This window comes from Leuciscus leuciscus, assembly GCF_965113295.1.
Source record: "Leuciscus leuciscus genome assembly, chromosome: 16".
Taxonomy (NCBI): Eukaryota; Metazoa; Chordata; class Actinopteri; order Cypriniformes; family Leuciscidae; genus Leuciscus; species Leuciscus leuciscus.
Window position 1 is genome coordinate 39,844,679 of NC_138740.1, and position 20,973 is coordinate 39,865,651.

The window sequence follows — 20,973 nt, forward strand, 5'->3', positions numbered from 1 at the left end:
CCACCTTCAGGCTGAAGAACTCAAGAAAACTAGATCTCTGACAGAAGTGTGTGTGTGTGTGTGTGTGTGTGTGTGTGTGTGTGTGTGTGTGTGTGTGTGTGTGTGTGTGTGTGTGTGTGTGAACTAGAGATCACACTAGTTTGAGTTATGAAGACTTCAGATGATCATAACTCTGAGTCAACGCATTATCATCTATATACTGTAATCTGTACAACACTGTAAGATAATATACTGTAATCATCTTTAATGACCTCCAGACGCGCGTATACGCGTCTTAACATTGAAATCACTCACGCCAGACGCTCTATTCGCGTTTGGTGTGAATGCAGCTTTCCGTCATCTCCGTTGTTTTCTGCGAACTTCAGAAGAAAAATGCAAAAAAATAGCTGTAACTCACGCAAGACTACAGCTGACGACGGCATCTTGGAAGTTTGTGATAAACATTGGTGCATCTCCTGTGACGTAGGCGCTAGCAACGACGTAAAATGACGTGTAACGGTGTAGTAGTGGTGTCCCTTTTCTTAGGGGAATATTTTCACCCCTACGCCTTGCCCCTCTGTTTCAAGGGGCAAGGGTAAGGGGTAGGTGAAGGGGTATAACATAGAATTGGGATTGGGCCTAAGTCTGTTATACATGCTAAAATAACTGAGAAAAACAAACTACCAAACCATGTTCATTATTATCTCAGATAAATCTAAAGAGTTTTACATATTCCTTCAAGACGTTGAAGATTGTCCTGTTTTCAACATTGTAAAGTCGTAATTAGACGTTGAAGATTTACGTCTATTCAGCGTCTAATAGACAACTGTTTGCTAGCTGGGTTGGATTTTACATTTAAGAATGAATATACTAAAGAAAATAGGGAGGTTTATAAAGAGACTTGAAATCGAGAGGCCATTCTAATCTCTAAAGTGATTTGCTGATACACTGAAGTTTGAAGGTCGTTTCTGTTCTTTAAGCGTGTAGAAGAGGTCTCGATATGATCCTCAGACTGTGGAGTTTATCCTCCGTTACTGGGACACTTTCTCCTCCAGATTCACATCAGACGAGAGTCTCTTTCTGCTTCATATGAGACACATGATGATCCTCATTGAGCTTCAGATCAGATTCTCTGATTTCTCTTCACTGTCTCTGATCCTGAAACTAAAGGCCTTTGAGTTTCACCTCAAATCTACTTCTGACATCTAGTGGACAAAGATGAAAACTGCAGACAGATGCTTCTAAATTGCCTCTTTGTATTTGAATTTAAATACATGGCATATTTTACCCTTAAATACTAAATTTATTGCAATATAAATAATAAAGATATTAGAAAAAATATTTTAAATGGATCATAATTATTCCAGAAATATTATTTAGTACCATAAAATCTCAAAATACAACATTAAATAAATATATATTCTTCTTATATATGAGGAACACACATTGATTTGCTTTGTCGCTCAAATCTTCCGTCCGATGTAGACTCGTTATACGGAACAGTTGGAATCCATGAATAGTCTAGATTTATTAATAGCCTGCTTATACCCTTTTCTCTTCATTCACTCTTGGTCTGTTTAGACTCGCATTTCACAAACATGAGGGGACTCAGTCACACAAGGATTGTAATGTCTCCTGGAAAAGCTACAAGGCTGGTGCATTACAGGGAAATGTTATACAGTAGATTGAAGCAGTAAATGCTGATGACATTAGACAAAGACATGCGATGTGTTGAGGCTGTGAGCTTTCATCAGGAGTCGTGATGAAGCAGGGAAAGTGCTAATAAAGGGAGCAGTGATGAGTGGAGGTGTTCTCAATCTATTCAGGGAGAGACACTGAGGCCTGTTCACTGAGTGGACTGAGCCACACCGTAAGAGCAATCATTCAGAGGAGTTGTTTAGTTTGCTGGAATGTCTTTATTAATTGTAATGTTTCCCTGGTCAGCCTCCACAAGTTTAAAGAAGCACAAACAAAACTGTGATTGTAATCATGAGAACTGGTGCATCTGCCCAACACACAAGCTTGCCAGATTCACACAGTGAAAGCTGTTCTTGACAATTTGCCTTCCATCATTGATCTTTTTTTTTTTTTTTTCAAATGACAGTTTGTGGAATTGAGGTTTAAGCACTTGAGAAAAGTGTCGACTCTGCGGAAATGCTTCATCGCGAGGGTTAAAAACCTCACATCACAGATCTCAAGATAAAGTCGAGGTTAATGCTTCCCACTCCTCATTACAAAGTGACAAAACACTTATATTTAATTGTTTGTTGTATTTGTTGTTTTATTTAAATCTGAACATTGCTGATTGTATTTAATGAAACTAATATGTGAGTATAGATCATGTACAGTTGGAACACTTTTGCTTTTTTACATTACCACATAAAACTAGTAAGGCAGCGAGGCAAGTTTATTTATATAGCATATTACATACACAATGGTCATTCAAAAAATTGTCATAAAAGAATCACAAGTGCATAGAAAATAAGAAAAACAAAAAATAAGATATTGATTAAATGAGTATTGTATTAATGTATTAAAACAGTTAAAAAGAGGCACATAAGATAAAGTGATACAGTGCTCGTTCAGTGAATGCACAGCTAAACAGACTTTCCTCACATTCCTGTTTCAGTGCAAGAACAAGAAGCTCCTCAGATCAGGGCTCAAACATGACACAGCAAAGATGAGAAAGTTCTTCATGTGGAAATCACTTCCTAACGCTTCTTCTCACGGACTATAGAGCTTCTCACAGACTATAGAGCTTCTCACAGACTATAGAGCTTCTCACAGACTATAGAGCTTCTCACGGACTATAGAGCTTCTCACGGACTATAGAGCTTCTCACGGACTATAGAGCTTCTCACGGACTATAGAGCTTCTCACGGACTATAGAGCTTCTCACGGACTATAGAGCTTCTCACGGACTATAGAGCTTCTCACAGACTATAGAGCTTCTCACAGACTATAGAGCTTCTCACGGACTATAGAGCTTCTCACAGACTATAGAGCTTCTCACAGACTATAGAGCTTCTCACGGACTATAGAGCTTCTCACAGACTATAGAGCTTCTCACAGACTATAGAGCTTCTCACAGACTATAGAGCTTCTCACAGACTATAGAGCTTCTCACGGACTATAGAGCTTCTCACAGACTATAGAGCTTCTCACGGACTATAGAGCTTCTCACGGACTATAGAGCTTCTCACGGACTATAGAGCTTCTCACAGACTATAGAGCTTCTCACAGACTATAGAGCTTCTCACAGACTATAGAGCTTCTCACGGACTATAGAGCTTCTCACGGACTATAGAGCTTCTCACGGACTATAGAGCTTCTCACGGACTATAGAGCTTCTCACGGACTATAGAGCTTCTCACGGACTATAGAGCTTCTCACGGACTATAGAGCTTCTCACAGACTATAGAGCTTCTCACGGACTATAGAGCTTCTCACGGACTATAGAGCTTCTCACGGACTATAGAGCTTCTCACGGACTATAGAGCTTCTCACGGACTATAGAGCTTCTCACGGACTATAGAGCTTCTCACGGACTATAGAGCTTCTCACAGACTATAGAGCTTCTCACAGACTATAGAGCTTCTCACAGACTATAGAGCTTCTCACGGACTATAGAGCTTCTCACGGACTATAGAGCTTCTCACGGACTATAGAGCTTCTCACGGACTATAGAGCTTCTCACGGACTATAGAGCTTCTCACGGACTATAGAGCTTCTCACAGACTATAGAGCTTCTCACGGACTATAGAGCTTCTCACGGACTATAGAGCTTCTCACAGACTATAGAGCGCTAGAGAGATACACACGACATTTACTGGGCCATAGAAGTCCCATAGACTTTGCGATGACTTTGACGGGTCATAGCTCTGAGCGAGGATTTCGCAGAAACGTGTGATTTACCACATTTGAAGAGGCTGACAGGCTCTGTGAGAACACACCTCACAATGGGGTAAAAGTTGCACCCCTGGGGGCAGAAGCGTCCCAAAGTTGCCCTAGAGACATACTATCATGGGCCGTCCGTCGCCATATCACTATATATTTCTTGTCTATATTCTTGCATGAAAAGAGCATCTTTGTATCCTAGGATTCTCACTCCTTTATCTCTGCAAGACCTTTTCTTTATATATTCAGTGTCATTGTTCTACATCTCTCTTTTCTTCACAGGTGAGATACATGTTTCTTCACGCGTTTCATCACTCATCCCCATTCAGATATCATGATCTCAGCTCATGTTTGATCTTCTCTGATGATTCAGATCCACTCTTTACAGGAGTGTGTGGATCCACAGAAACTGTGTATGAAGAAACACAATATTATCTTCAGTTTAAAGAGGGACAGAACAAACACACACAACACTAAAACTGCACAAGATAATAATAATGATGATGATGATAAAGCTGATAATCTGTTGATGACAGGCAAATGAAGTTTTACTTCTGATGAAACGAGACACTGACACTGTTTTCATCTTTAATACTGTAAAGCTGCTATAAAATAATAGTGACGTGTTCAGATGCTTTTCTTGTGGTTTATTAAAAAAGCTTGCAGTTTTCTCATTTTTGTTGTGTGTTTATTCAGTTATTGAGAGGAAAGCGCAGCACATATTCACATATTCATCTAAACATCACTCTCAGCGGTCTGGATGTTGTGGACTGTACAAAGGGTGTTATTGGGTGTTATTGGTTTCTTTGCTGTTAAAGGACAAGTTTGGTATTTTACACTTAAAGCCCTGTTTTCAGATAGTTTCTGGTGAAATAGGACGGTTAAGATTGAAATTTGGACTCATGCTGCTGTCCCGAGTGTAATGTTCATTCCTTTTTCAATGATTACACATTGTTGTCATGAACAGCTAGCTTGTGCTAGTCATTTATTTGTTATTCCTCTTAAAACATCCGGTCACCGTGATCACCTAAAAGTCCCAGTTCCTCTCTTTAAATACACAGTAAATTATCCTCCAGCACCACCTTGTGTCTACATGGATATATTACATATTACTGAATAACATTACACCGAGAATTTTAGGTTTCTGTGGTTGCACCCCCACCCCCACAATGGCTGCATCGGTGCACTGGAACAATCCTTCATAAAACACATTAAACTTTGGTTTCCAAAGACATGAAACTCACCGAGTGGTCAGGGGTGTTCACTGATATGCTCTCTGCAAAAGCTGCTTTCCAACAGGTTTTATCGTAGTTTTTGTCCAACTCCATTGACTTGTATTGGATGTGCTGAGAGGTACGGTATTACTCCGCTGCCGGAAATGGAAATGGGGTTGTTTGTATTCTTTCTGTAGTCTTATGCAGTCGTGGTATCGTAGGCTACGCTATCCAAACATTTTTAAAAGATCAAAGCTATCTGTGTCAACTTGGAAATGGATTCCGAGACATTTGTATGGGAAGATGAGGGTTTTGAGATCGATTTTGATGGACAGGGTTACATCTTCTGCTTCTTCTGTGTATTCAATGAAATGCCAGCGGTTTGCTTGCAATTGGCAAAGGTGCATTATCGCCACCAACTGGGCTGGAGTGTCTATTATTCAAGTTCTCAATGGAAGAATGTACGGGTGTGAGGCGTTTGGAAAAATAGATCCACAGTTTTACAACGAATGGTAAAACACCTGTTGAAAAGCATCTTTTGCAGCTATTTTTGTGTGAGCATATCAGTGAACACCCCTGACCACTCGGTGAGTTTCACGTCTTTGTAAACGAAAGTTTAATGCGTTTTAGGAAGGATTGTTCCAGTGCACCTATACTCCCATTCTGGAGGTTTTGGGGAAAGCGAAATAAACCTAAAATTCTCGGGACAGGAGCATGTGTCCAAATTTTAATCTTAACCGTTCTATTTCACCAGAAACGATCTGTAAACAGGGCTTTAAGTGTAAAATACCGAACTTGTCCTTTAATAGAAATCCAGCACAACACCAGCACAGTTTTATCAGCGTGAAACAGTATGTAATAGGCGCTATGTATTTTTAATAATAGGCTACTTTACAAATTATATATACACAACAGTTATGATTATTTTGCAGTTTTGTTTTATATTCAGAGCATTAGTATTATATTCTGGCAGTTTCTCTGGCCATTATGTGTCCTCGCCACTGGTTTGCCATATCAACCATTACAAATCAGTTTAATAAAAGTTGAGGAATTATCATATATCAGGAGAACACATATGAAATCATTAATCACAATATTAATCAGAGCAACTTCCATTTGCAGAATTAACACAAATATGGACACATTCAATGGCATATATAGTTCAGAAACACAGATGATTCCCTCAAACATTTACTGATTGAATTAAGAGTGATTGTTTTACTCACACAACGGTCTTATATCATTAAAGCTGCTCCATCTGACAATCTTCACAAGCTTCATGTTTTCAGTGGTTTGTGTCTTCATCTCTCTCTCTCTCTTCATGTGTTTACTCTTGGTTTCCATCTACTGTCATTTAATCTATTAAACAAAATATAAAAAAAAACGATCAATATTAATGTGTTCTCGAGCTCTCTCGCGAAGAACTGAAGAAAGTGAAAAGTCAGCAGCGGAGTCACGTTTAGTGCAGCTCATAACCCGACTCCACCGCCTGACTATACAGTTTAGTCTACGCTTCTCTCAGATTAAAGGTCGGTTTTACTCTTTACTCTCTTTTTGTTTTGTTCTCTTTAGAGTCACTGCCGATAGTGACGTCACGAAAAAGCTCCATACCTCTTCTGTTAGGAGCCAGGCGAAAGTATAAACAAGGCTTGAGGCATGAGTATGCGCATTATGAGTTTATGAATGATCTATAGAGGGTTTTCACTACACGTCATCAATCCGGAAGTCGGCCATTTTGGAGGCACTGAATGTAAACAATGCCACTGAACTGAACGGACTCGCACATTTGGCTGATTATTGCTGCTGAAAATGGTCGTGTTTTGGTCTGTACTAATCGGTCACACCGGGAAAAAACATTTTGAGTTCTATAGACTGCCGAAAGTTAAAGAGAAGAGCGCAAAAAACTGATGAAAGATGGCGTTTGTGGTTGAGAGAGGCACAGGATCAGCTCATCAGCCACATGTGTAAATGAAGCATTGACTATGGCTAAAATGTTGACATAAAGTAGTTCACTATGGCTACATTCACACTGTCAGTCCAAATCCGATTATCTTTGTATCCGATTGGAATCTGATCTAAAATGATGTCCACACTGTGTATCGCAACTGTTCAGATCTGATTTGTGTGTCCACGCAGCTCTTTGACTATACGGCAATGATGTTGTGTTGATGGAGGGGTTTGCATTTGCAATAGAGATGTTGTCATATTTAAATTGTACAACATGGAGATGTGTATCCGCTGTGCTGTACTGTGTTGAGCTGCAGAACTGTAGGACGCTGGTATGCACAACTCTTTTTACGCGCCGGTTTCAAAATACGTTTAAAAAATAATAATTTTCTGCTCGTCCGGCACTTTGCAATGTTTAATGTTTCTTTCTTTTTTATTCTGTATAGCAGAGTAGAGCTCTTGACCCTCAGGTTGTGTTCAAAACCCTAGAACACTTTTGATGTTCCCGTTCAAAAATGACCAACCTACAAAAAATAGCTTACAAATCACTTGTTATGCTATATTATCACCCAATATTGGATTCAATATTTTTGTCAGTTTGTTTTCTTTCAATTAGGACTGGTTTTATATTTCTATTTGCATCTGATTAATCGTAGGCCTCATTTATCTGAGAGTAGACATGGTCAAAAATGGTCACAATGGCCGGCCATAATATCATAAATGCTGTTTTGTCTGACTAGACTCGGCATGTTTGGTTCATTAGATCGTAACTTTTTGTCCTTTTTGTCCTCTTTCTCTGTTGTCTCATGTGTAATTATTCTGTAGTTAGTGAAGCTCAACACATGTCCTCCATGCTGTAATGTCTCATATATTCTGACTTTGGTAATATCTGTTCAAGAGAATACAGTAGTTCAGTTTAGAGGGAAGTTTGACATCAGTTAATGATTGTTGAGCAATACAGGTTTACATTTCAGTTTCACTATAATAGAGACAATAATGTCTGGATTTAAATAATTATTAAAAATCTCTTCAGAGAACAATTAAAGATGAAGTATTTTAGTTACCTTGTGATGGAGAGACATCCAGCGCAGCGCTGAGAGATCAGACCGCTCAGACATTCAGCTTTTATACAGTATGTATTTCATGAATGTATGACAGACTCCTCCTCTTGTGGATCTGAAACAGTCACAGTCATTCACAACACAAAACACAACACTTCACCACTTCCTGTTGCTGTAAGTATTTTACTGTTATGTGTCAACAAGATTCAACAAGACATTTCCACCCGGCTATACCCAATGTTTAGATCTGTTGTGGTATTTATACAAATTAGCACATACGTAATTAGATTATGCACCGTTTGTCCATGTTAACAAACAATTAAAAAAAAACTTGTAATACATTTTTTGTTTGTCTTGATGTAAGTAATCAACTCAGTCATTTTCATGGTGATATCTAAAGGTTAAATTTTTTACCCTATTCACGTGAGAAAAATAATGAATAGGCGTATGAATAGGCGTATGAATAGGCGTATGAATATTTGGGTCTTTTTCCAAACTTTCCCCTAATGGGATTCTTCTGGGCTTTTTTTTCCTTACTCAGGACATATTGAGGATACAAAATCAGTTGAGTTTGCTTCTGTTGCAATTTGTTCATAGCCTGGCAAGCCAGACCTACATCAAGATGTTGGGTCTGGCAACTCACCATAGACACGGCTCAATCCGAGGGGCGGGATAAACGGCTGTCTTTCAGATTCCCTCTGCACGCTATAGGACAGCGCTTCAACCAACCAGAGCGTTTTCCCAACAGCGGAGCTTACGTCAGTTGATGGATTCAACTTTTGAATCTGGCCGGCAAAACTACGAACACATCTTCCTTTTTTAAGAGCTTCCTTTGCTCTTTTCTCAAAGAAAAACTTAACTCCAAGTCCTCCAGAGTCGCGCCCAAAGCCGATTCGAAAGACTGTTCTCAAGCAGCAGCTTTTCTTTGTTTTCAAGTAGCAGGAACCGTCGCAACTCTGTCGTCATTATGTTAAGCCCGCCCCGTCTACTCTATACACGACGTGATTGGCCTGACCCAATTTTGTTTTTTCCAGCTCGAAAGTCAAAGGAGAGTTGCTAGACTGCCCTGGCTGCAAAATACATTTTGCTGCCGCTAGGGTGCGTCTAGATTTCTAGGCTAGCATTAAGCTAAAATCTGATTAAAAACTTTGTTTAAAAAACAAATCCACATTTTAAATCATCTCTCAGTTAACCTTCACTCTGTCCAGTTCCATTTTTGAAATCTGTGCATGATGTCATATGTGAGTCTGTGCTTGTGCACCCCCCCCCCCCCCCCCCCCTCACGCACACCCACACCCCGAACTTCCCTATGTCCCAAATTCCGTTTTCACTAAGCTGACACAGGCAATCTTACTTCTGCATGCTCAAACTCCATCAGTGGAGAGTAGTTTCATTCAATAAACAACAATTAGAGCTCTGATGCAAAACGCATGTTGTCTTAGTCATTGTGCAAAACTGAAGTGCACTGCTGAGGTAATGATTTCCTGTTGAACGAAATAAGTTTATATTTGAGCTTCTCAAGAACTGTTACACTGTGGCTTGAAAGAAAAGTGATGGAAGGTTTGCAGAGGCACATCTCGAATCAGCTGACTTGGGCAGGTAGCCGACCTGCTAGTACTTGGAAAGGCTTTTCTTCGTACAACAGCCAAAAAAGGAGCCTACAGTTCTACTTAAATGCCAAATAAAAGGGATGCTGAACCACTAAACTGGTAATGCGGTTCTGGACTGGAAGTGATGATCCAGATTCATCTCTTGTGTTTCAGTGTCAAACATCTAGAAAGGTCATTAACAGGTTAAAAACAGAAGCACTTCTCAGACACACTTTCTCTTATTTAAACACACTTTCACACACAATATAAAGACTGAATGATGTTTATTCACATAAATATCTCAAGGATTACATACATTTGTATTCACAGCTGATCTTTAATTTTACTTTTAAATAGACCCCTTTTCAGTTGGTAAACATGGTGACGTTTTTGTGTGGGCGGAGCTTAGGTGGTGGCAGAACGATCCCTCTGGCCGCTTAACTAACGTTAGTTTGCAAGCTTTGTTTGCTTGTTTTTTAACAATGACTGGAGAAAATCTGATTTTATCTTAATGTGCAAGGTCACTCACTGTCCAGGACCGCGATTGTTATTTGCAAAAGTTCATTTTAACGGACATCCCAGATTGGCTGACCTGTACACGCTCAGTCAATGAATGGACGATCTGACAGGATTAACGTTAACGCTACCTCCGGTTGAGTGGCCTGACTTCTACACCTGCCCGATAGAGAAACCGAGGGTAAAGAGAAACTGAGGGCATATACATATTTAGATGCCTATAACTGTACTAAATGGTCACAAGACTTGTGTGGTAAAAAAAACACACATTTGACTTCATACATTAGAAGTCAGTGGACAGTTTTGGGTGAATTATCCCTAAAAAGACTTGTTTTAAAGTGCACAAAGTAGATTAGAAGAGTACTAAGTTTATATACAAATATTAACCAGAGCTTGCATGGAAATCAGAAGAGGAGTTATTTGTAATATTGTTGTGTCTTTATTGAGTCAGAGACTGTCTTGTATTCAGGAAACAGGAACATGAGTATTTTGGTGTTGATAAAGGGAACTTGAGCATTACTGACGGGACTGTGGAGGCTGGGAAACACTGGCTATAGCTTATATAGCTGATATACACTCTATTAGGACAGATGTGTTTGTAGAGGTTAATGTCAGCCACTGTTGTCAACACTACTGTAGATTACTGTACTCACCCAACGCCAATAAACTCGTTTTGAAAATGTGAACTATTGCAGTTGAAAATTTATAACCTTTTTGCAAAAAAACAAAAAACAAATCCATTAAACGTGTTGCGATCTGAGGAGCGAGCACTAATATTTTCAGTTCCATTCCTTTAAATATTTTTTATAAAATATGCGTTATATATCCGTGTGAGAGTGTTTGGACATCTTTGCCTTCTCATCTTTGGACCCTGCATTACTTAACATTTTTTATGAAACTTATTTAAACATAACATGACAAAAATTGTCCAGTGTAACTGATGTATAGATTAATATCTTCTCATTCTTTTTCTCTATCATATTTTTCAGCTCATTGTTAACTCTTCTTTCCTCATTTGTATTCTGATGACATTGAACATTTTGTATATTGTATACAAAGTTGTATGTCATAAACATGTCATCTCTGTATGTTTTGCACACAAAAAAGCAAAAAAAAAAATACAATCACAAAAGGTTGACTGAGTGATGTTTATTGACAAGCAATGATTATCGTTGCGCACAGAGTGATTATAGAGTGATGGTGAAGGGAGGACATCATTCCTCCTCTATAGTCTCGACTCCCAGAATGTTTCTATAGACCAATGATGGGATTTCTACCAGACCTGGAACATTCTTAGACTTGGTGTTCATCATATTGAGGCTCTCCTGTCACGACCAACACTCTTTACCAGTCCAATACAATCCCATATTAGAATAAGATGTGTGTGTGTGTGTGTATGTGTGTGGTATGTGTGTGTGTGTGTGCTCTTTTACTGTCAGATGATGGTCACACACACATCTGAAAGATAACATGTCTTCCACAGGTAGGTTTAGGGGATCTGTTTGTGTGTGTGTGTGTGTGTGTGTGTGTGTGTGTGTGTGTGTGCGTGTGTGTGTGTGTGTGTGTGTGTGTGTGTGTGTGTGTGTGTGTGTGTGTGTGTGTGTGTGTGTGTGTGTTTCTGTGATGGACAGGTTTAGGGGGCTGGTTAGTGTGTGTGTGAGTGAGTGAAAGTGCGTGTGTGATAACACTTTGGACTATCCATTTGCACAGTTTTTTTTGCCAGTTTTTTTTTATTGTTTTTGACTGTAAATCCTGCAGCATGTTGGTTATATAATTATCCGTTTAATTTAGGTTTAATTTACTTATCGTATTGCAAATCAAACATCACATTATTTAACAAGTTATCACATATCACAGTTTTTCTTGAATATCATGTCGCGCTGAAGGTTGATCTCTGGAAACAGTAAATAAAGTTAAAACTGAATGACTCTGACGTTATATTGACAAGTGTGTGTGTGTGTGTGTGTGTGTGTGTGTGTGTGTGTGTTTTCATTTTCTAGAAAGCAGCAGTTCCTGTCATCAAACCTGCAAGTTCTTCGTCTTCACTATCTTAAGTCACTTCTTAAACATATTTTATGTCAGACTCAGAGCTAAAACAGTCAGGAAGGGTTACAGTACACCATGACCGTGTGTATGATTTTCATACGTGATACAGCTTACAATTTACATTATTGACTAATGTATCACTGTATGTGTCGTAATAGTACAGCACGGCGCTGGCAACGGCAAGGTCAAAGGTCACGAGTCTTAGGAGTCTCTGAACACTTCACCTGCACGTCTGACACTCGTTCTGTGAATAATGATTCATTAATGAGCAGAATCAGTGTGTAAGCCACAGTGTACTGTAAACACACAGTGAAATGTGCCTTACCTCTTCTTTATGAAGTTTTTACACCAGGCCATTTCTGATGTTCACTCTGAAGCATCTCTGGGTTAAAACCACTTTATCCACAGATCCTTTCATGAGGAACATCACAAACAATCTGTCAGCAAAAGTGTTTCAGTGGTTTCCTACATGATACAGTTTTACATGAATTAATGTGTTACTGTTATTACTGTATGTGTCGTACCTCACCGTATGATGCAACAGCATGGCGCTGGCAAAGGCAAGGTCAAAGGTCACGAGTCTCACAGAGCTCTGAACTCTTCACCTGCACGTCTAACACTCGTTTTTATCATTAATTTAACTCATTAATGACCAGAATCTAGAGAGCCGGAGTAAAATGCCACAGTAAAACAGGCCAATCTTCAATGTCTTGATGGAATATGTAAAACTCTTTAAATTGATTTGAGACAATAATGAACATGGTTTGGTAGTTTGTTTTTCTCTGTTATTTTAGCATGTATAACAGACTTATCCTGTCTTAGATGATCAGCTGAAAACATGTAGTCAAACAGTCCAGCTGAAACTACTTAGTTGAAATCACGTCGTGAACCAGTCCAAGGCGGACCGACTTTTTCTTTTTTTCTTTTCAACCATATTTCAACGTTGAAAGACGTTATTCATTAACTGGGAACCGTCTCCATTGACTTTGTATTGTGTGAGGCTTCCTTCTTGTCATTTCTGACTTATAACAAAAACTAAACAATGTCTAAAAGGTGTTCAGCAAACAAGCTAAAAACCCAGATCTAAGTTTTTGTAAACTGTCGACCCCAAAAACACGAGCGTTTAAGGAGACAAAAGTGGATACAGGCGATAAGACGTGAAGCATCAGCAGGAACGAATGGGTGAATTGTGGGAAACTCAGTATGCACTAAAAATACACGTGTGCAGAAAACATTTTGTCACTAGTAAGTCAAATATCTGAATGTCAGTTTTATATATTATATTTCTGTAAGATTAGCTAACCCTGTCCCTGATTATGTTCCCTTCAGTGGGCGTAAGTCAGTTCTCAGAGTAATATGACACTGTCCCAATGGCCTGTATCCACTTTTGTGTTCTTAAATGCTCGTTTTGGGGGTTATTTCTAGGTTTTTTGCTTGTTTTCTGTACACCTCGTCACATAGCAGCTTTTAGACATTGTTTTGTTTTTTGTTATAAGTCAGAAATGTCAAGGAGAAGCTTCACACAATACAGAGTCAATGGAGAGGGTGGGATTGTTTATTTCCCCCGGTGTGGCCTAAATGTGGTCTCTATCTTAGAGATCTTAGAGAGCGATGTTGCTGATATGAAGCTCAGGTGAGCGGACGCCTCAGAAGAACGAGTATCTGTAGTGAGAGGAGGACAAACAGGAGCCATCTTATAAAGACATCTATAATACATCTCATCACTGCAGAGAGAAACACCTTCATATCTCTGTCTAGCTGGAGCTCGACTGTACAGATACAGTATTCAAGCAGCAGAAGCACAAAAGATCAATGAAAACTGTAAGACTGCAGAATCAAAGTGTGTGAGAGATTGATGATCAGCGTCACGTCTTCATGTTGGTCCTCAGGACTCGCTCCACAATGTCACGAATGACACACAACGGCTCAAACGTGTTCACACTTGATTCTAATGATGTGATCAAACCAAGAATATGAACCCGTCCAGAAAAGTTCACAGTGTCATTGTTAAAAAAGACCATGAGCATTGTGAGAACTCATGACCCCTCAACTATGAAATGCTTGAGGACAGTGAATGATAAAGTGTTCTCAGGCAACAGAGGAATATCTGTGGAAGAGTTGTAGAAAGGCTCAGGTTGAAACGGATAAAGTGCTGGTTCTCTATAATGAACAGAAACCCTTGGCAGTGTTTGAGACTCTTGGGCTTCAGGCTTTATTCCACATGGATCTTGATGGATGAATTATGCCATATTGATAATGAAGCTTTGGCGGATGTTTTTGCTGTCAGGAAGTTTCACCAGTATCTCTCAGGCACATTTCGTGATTTTTACGAACTATAAACCCTACACTGAGACTCCTGCACTATTCCCAGCCAATGCCATCCTTTCACACTAGAGTTTAATCACTTAAGACTGTATGTTTCCATCACCCTGTTTCCAAGCGCATTCTGAAGTATCACATCAGAAACAAGTGATGCAAATGGCAAATTTTAGAAAAAAAAAATTTAATTTGCAAAAAAAGTTTTTACGTTTTGACTTGTGTGAAAAAGAGTTAATGTGAATAATGGGAGATGGAAACGCATTTGCCGAATATATTCTGATAACGGATAGCCAATACTCTTCCTTTCAAATATCTTACAATGCCTACCCTAGTATACAGACAATACATTTATAACAATTTATAACCCTCATGTTTTATTCATAACCACTGACAACCTCTCCCCTCCCCTATTGTAGAAATGCTAGTATCACACAATAGAAATGCACAATGTCCCCTTACTTCAGTCTGTATAGGAACAGATAAAAGTGTTGATCTCTAGAAGGATTGTGTGAAGACAGAAGATCAGAAGGGCTGCAAAGTTATTCAAACACTTGTGAACTAATAAAGGAATGTTCAAATCGACTGTCAGCCAATGAAGAGATGCCAAGATTGGGGTTTAATGATCATGTCTTCAGGTTGTCAGGTCTGGTATTCAGGGTGTATCTCTGGCAGGGAAACTAAACTTGCTGAACATGAACAATCTCGATCCATGTTGCAGGTTTAAACACACACACACACACACACACACACACACACACACACACACACACACACACACACACACACACACACACACACACACACTGCACAGAAATACACCAGGGGTTCATGTCAGGGCTGGTAGAAGCACTGGGAGCCGATTATAGCACTTACACACGGGAGAAGTCAGAATTTCATGATATGTCACTTGTAATGACAGATGCAGACGTGTGTTCGGCTTCTTCAGAAAGCAAGACAGTATTGCACTATTGCACTATGAACAGAGTAAAGTTGAGTCTGTTAAACTGCCTCTGTTTTTATTAGTTACCTGTAGCATTACAGAATTTATTAATGAACGTATTATTAAGGTCAATATAGACTAAAAACCTCAAATAGTGTTCAGTACTCGTCTTGCAGCGACGACAGGACAGCTTACATGCTTTGTTTGAACTTTTGACATTGAACGGGTATATGTACTTTTAACACCTGAGGTGTTCAGGCTTTAATTTACACTGGTAACACTGGTGTGACTTGCGAAAACCAAATTACGTTGCCGTGAGCAGAAACCTGCAGAAACGTGAAATCCTATTCATTTCCTGATTCTTCAGATTCTTCCACCAACTCAAAATCAAAGCTACGCCTTGAACTGGAGAGGGAGAAGAATGTGTGTGTGTTTTCTGCCCCGCTCAGGTGTGTTTTCTTCACTGCTCATGTGTGTTTTCTGCCCCGGTGATCTTGACTTTGAGCTCATTGAGTCTGAGGAGAATCTCTGCAACTCTTCGCTGACTCTGGGATTCTCACTCTGGACTTTTCCTTAATATATATTCAGGGATTTTATTAACAAATCATTCCACATCTCTCTTCTTCTCACAGGTGAGATATATGTTTGGCTTCGAATAGGCTACATAATTTAATGATTAGTTTTAGCCTACTTAATTGATGAGTTTCATTTTCATATATGGATGACTGGATTATTTGCCATTTTATCATACAATGTTTTAATTGCTTAAACATTTGTCTCAGGTTTACAGTTTAGATGATGAAGAAATGCATGAAAACACAACGAGTGAAACATGAATCTTGAGAAGTTCAGACGGAGCAGCTGCAGTGAAAAAGACTGTGAGTAGATTAATATCAGTCATTCATATCATCATATTTCATCAGTCCAGATACAAACAAGGAATATATCTGGGAATCTTCTGCACATCACTAGTGTTTGTGTTAATGATGCAAATGCCATTGAATTTGTCCTTATTTGTAGATTTTACCAGTGGAAACTGGAAATGACTTTTATTCCAGAATGAATGCTGATGTTGGTGATTAATGTTGTGCTGAACAATTTCATTCTGATAAGAACAATTCTGACTAACTCAAACCTTGATCTACTTTAATGGTGTATTAAAGGCTTTAAAAGCTGAAAAACATTTTATTATAATTATGATGATAACGGGTTGTTTTCTTCATTTCCAGTCTCTGTTGATCCAGTCGGAGCTGTAAAGTGTCGTTCTGATGAATCAAATATGATCAAACATGAGGTGAGAAGAGAAAGATCTACTGAACAGATTCAAATGGAGTTTATAAATGAAATCACACATCCAGAAAACTGGAGCCTCAGAAATCACAGATCAGCAGAAAACAAGAAGACTGAGAGAAAACTGGAGGACAGAAATGAGACACAAACCAGTGAATCACCAGAGGAAAGAGGACAGAGACTTGATAGATCGAACAGTATGGAGAGAAGAAAGCCAAGATGTGAGTGTTTGATTATTACTGAACTTAATTTAATCTTTCATCACATTTTAGTCTGTTTTAAATTGAGAACATAATACCATAAACTCAGAACAATGTATATGATAATAATCTAATATGTATATTTCTAGTCTCCTGTGATCCAGACGAGCCTGTAGAGTTTGATTCTGATGTCAAAACTGAGGAGAGATTCTCATCAAACCCTTCATCATGTTCTCAAGAACACACAACATCATCATCATCATCACTGACATCCATCAGCAGCTGAAGACCTGAACATCTTCTTCTTCATCATCATCATCATCATCATCATCATCATCATCACTGACATCCATCAGCAACTGAAGACCTGAACATCTTCATCACCATCATCATCAGTCTGTTCACTCCTGGACTCTAGTCTCATATGTATTGATGATGTCTATGGTACTGACCCGATAGCTGTTTCTTTCGGACACGTTGGATACGGAGAGCCGCTGTGCTGGAGAGACTGTGCATGCGTGACAGCTCTGTCTCTGAACCCAACTTTCTTCTGGACAGCGATGCTGAGCTGATCATATGAGCACGGGTGAACCCAGCACTGAGGGGGCGAATTTAGAAAATATACGTTTATTTAATAACAAATAAAACGTACTGGAAAATGCAAATGTTAAAGGTCCCATGACATGAAATTTCAACTTTCTGGGGTTTTTTAACATTAATATGAGTTCCCCTAGCCTGTATATGGTCCCAAAGTTTCTAGAAATTTGAATCGGTGTAAATCGAGCTTTTGCTATCTTTCTCTGCCTTTGAGAAAATGGACGCTCAACCGCGCTGATCTTGAATCTCCTCTTTATGACGTTATAAGGAGAATGTTACCTCCCCTGTCTCTGCTTTGCCCGCCCAGAGAATATTTCTCGCCCAGGAGAAAATGCGATAGGAAGTAGGAATGCGCGCGCGATTTTAGTTTGTCCACGAGAGATATCATGGCTTTTGAGCGAGCGAAGCATAACAATTGCTCAATAATTTGATGTACAAATGAACATCGAATGGTCAATACAGAGCTGGGCTTCAAATTATATATTTTTTAAGTAAGTCAACTAATGATATATAAGTGTGTTGCTTTACTGTTTATGGTTACCTAGCTTGTTACACGTAGAATGTGGCTGTCACATTAGCTATGCAGTTACTTGCGCTAATGTAAAGGTAGACAGCATCAAGTTACACACAATGTAACGCGAGTGTTGTACATTTCGTTGTTATTTGGATAGCGTTTTCCTGTTGGTTATACGGCGTGCGCGATATCCGCATTTCAAGATCGCAGAGCTTGATGTAATTGTAATAAGATAAATACAGACGTTACAGATCTCTCATGAAAAGGCAACAGTAGGTTCGCATTAGCTACATGATAATAACTATAGGCTAAACTATAAAAAAAAAAACTATAAAAACTATAATATTTTAAACTAACCATTCGGAGACGTCCTGCTGAAGCCGCTGAGTTGCAACTTCTTCATCTGTTGCTTCTCCATCCGGATCAGATTCTGGGTCAAACTGAAATGCTTGAACGACTGCGTGTCTTTGTGACATTGCAATAGGCTATATCCAACATAAACATGCATGGTACCGTTGCGCCAGATGGTCATAGGCCACACCCACCCTCCACCTTGCGCCGCCTTTCTCCTCCTCATTAGTATTTAAAGCTACAGACACCGAAACGGCCCGTCTGAAGGAAGCTCATTCTGGGACTGGCTTATAGTGCCTATAATTCTGCACCGAGGCTGAATTTTTGGAAAGAGATTTCAGATACACTAAGGACCACTAAGGCCTATATTAAAGCCTACAAAAAGTAGCATGTCATGGGACCTTTAAACATTTTAACATGATGAACATGCAACAACAAGTCAAAACATGTAGGCCTAGGTCTAAATGTATTTTACTCTTTACTATTGTGTGTACACGTTAGCCTCTATTTTAAGTTTTATGAGCTGGAACCTGTTTTTGTTGATGAACACTAGTTTATTCACGTAAGACATGTACAATATAGCTACGCGTTTGCACATCAGTGCTTGTGTTGAAAACTTTGCGTGCATTTTGACGAAAAAATGACATCTCTGGCCGTTCTGTTGGTTGGTTTGTCCAGTCACAGTGTCCGGACAGTACGGCTCGGCTTTTCATCAGTCGAGCGGCAGAAGTGATTCTACTACGGTCACACTGGGTAAACGCCATGCTGTTCTAGTCAGGGGGAATACGCCCTCAGCTGTGACACAAACTACATCATTACGAGAGGACGCAAAGAACTAGTGAACCGGTTGCTTGAACCGAACTGTCCGAAGGTAACCTACCGGTGCGTGTAAAAGAACTGAACTTGGCGATCAGGAAACTCCCGAGTCTCATCCCTCTTCCTCACGCTCCTGATATCATCATCATCGGCCATCGCTGTGTTTGTTTCGCTGTAGATATTGCCCAACCCTAGAGTGTGTTTGGTGGAGGGGATTCCTTCTTATCAGGACAAACATCTTCACGGTCTGTCAGTGTCTGTTATTGCTTTTTTCTTGTACAGTATAAAAACCATTTCAATGTTGCCCCCCCCCCCCTCCCCTCCCCCTCTCTCCCCCTCTTATGTGAAATGCACCTTAGCATAATAGAGGAAGACGCTGATATCTGGATTGAACTGATGCTTGAAGAACACACTTCCACAGGAGACACGCACGATTAACAGCAGATAGGCGAGCGGTTCAAGTTCTCCTTGCAGAGTTTGATTTGACGACAGTCATGAGATCTATTGCTTGATCCAGTTATGTTGATGGATAAAAATAAAAGCAAAGTTTAAACAAGCATGTAACGAGTAATGACCACAAACGGAAGGAAAACAACAGAGTAAAAGTACCGATACGTCACTTAAAATGTACTCAACTAAAAGTAAAATTACACGATTTTTAAACTACTCAAAAAAGTACAATTTAAAAAAAGAAAAAACTACTTAATTACAGACATGAGTATTTGTAATTCGTTACTTCACACCCCTGATAACAACATACAGTTACGTGACCGAGCGACTCGAACCCGAGAGATAGACTAATCAGTTTTGTGTCCGGTACCGACTGCAGAGCTTCAGTCTTTGGGGCGGTCACGTGATGAACGAGCGACTCGAAGTCGAGAAACATGAACTAATCAGTTTTCTGTAAGCGGTATACAGACTGCATAGCTCAGTTTATGAGGATCACGGGATAAACAAACGGCTTAGATCGGGAGGTGAGGGAAACCAACAGACTGCATAGCCTGAAGACCCAGATAAGTAATAAATTCATCGTTTCGGTTTCTCATAATTTGGCCTTCTATTGCCATTTTTTTCTTATTCTAAATGTGATCAACATTTGATGTGTTTGGGGAATTTAACATGTAACATTTCAAATACATTCTGCTGAAATGAACTAAATGACTTGAACCACAAAACCAGTCACATGGGTCAATTTTATTTAAATTGAGATTTATACAACATGAAAGCTGAATAAATAAGCTTTCCATTGATGTATGGTTTGTTAGGATAGGACAATATTTGGCAGAGATACAACTATTGAACATCTGGAATCTGAGGTGCAAAGAAATCTAAACATTGATAAAATCTCCTTTAAAGTTCTTCATTTATGATCACGATTCGCTGCATTCACTCACACAAATACATGTTTTATATATTTACTGTAGATTTTTTTTTTTTTTACAAAATATCTTCTTGGAACATGATCTTTACTTAATATCCTAATGATTTTTGGCATAAAATAACAATCTATAATTTTGACCCATTGTACAGATAAACCCGTGCGACTCGAGACTGGTGACGTGATCCAGGGTCACAATCAGAATAAGGTGTGTGTTTTCTCTTTTACTGTTATATGATGGTCACACACAGCTTAAAGATAAACTTTCGTCCACAATTACAAAATGTAAAAATACATTAGAATTAAATGTATTTTAAAC

At 39.2% G+C, this 20,973-nt stretch overlaps 2 protein-coding genes and 1 long non-coding RNA gene across 3 annotated transcripts in view; 2 read left to right on the top strand and 1 right to left on the bottom strand.

The window, feature by feature from the left end:
* LOC309476997 (uncharacterized protein) overlaps window positions 1–8,891 on the bottom strand; it is a 53,483-nt gene extending 44,592 nt beyond the window's left edge. Inside the window, exons 1-3 of the mRNA XM_082140153.1 lie at window positions 8,742–8,891; window positions 8,102–8,213; window positions 6,317–6,449 (exon numbers count right to left, since the gene is read on the bottom strand). Coding sequence (XP_081996279.1) covers window positions 6,317–6,434 — 118 coding nt within the window. The 5' untranslated portion in view covers window positions 6,435–6,449; window positions 8,102–8,213; window positions 8,742–8,891. The remainder of the gene's footprint in view (window positions 1–6,316; window positions 6,450–8,101; window positions 8,214–8,741) is intronic.
* Window positions 1–17,386, top strand: part of LOC309477005 (uncharacterized protein) — a 115,377-nt gene extending 97,991 nt beyond the window's left edge. Inside the window, exon 4 of the mRNA XM_082140162.1 lies at window positions 17,148–17,386. Coding sequence (XP_081996288.1) covers window positions 17,148–17,284 — 137 coding nt within the window. The 3' untranslated portion in view covers window positions 17,285–17,386. The remainder of the gene's footprint in view (window positions 1–17,147) is intronic.
* LOC309477026 lies at window positions 15,921–17,108 on the top strand. The gene is made up of 3 exons (XR_014198475.1): window positions 15,921–16,140; window positions 16,291–16,386; window positions 16,738–17,108. It is a non-coding gene; the product is annotated as an uncharacterized lncRNA (long non-coding RNA).
* Window positions 17,387–20,973: the final 3,587 nt, after the last annotated feature.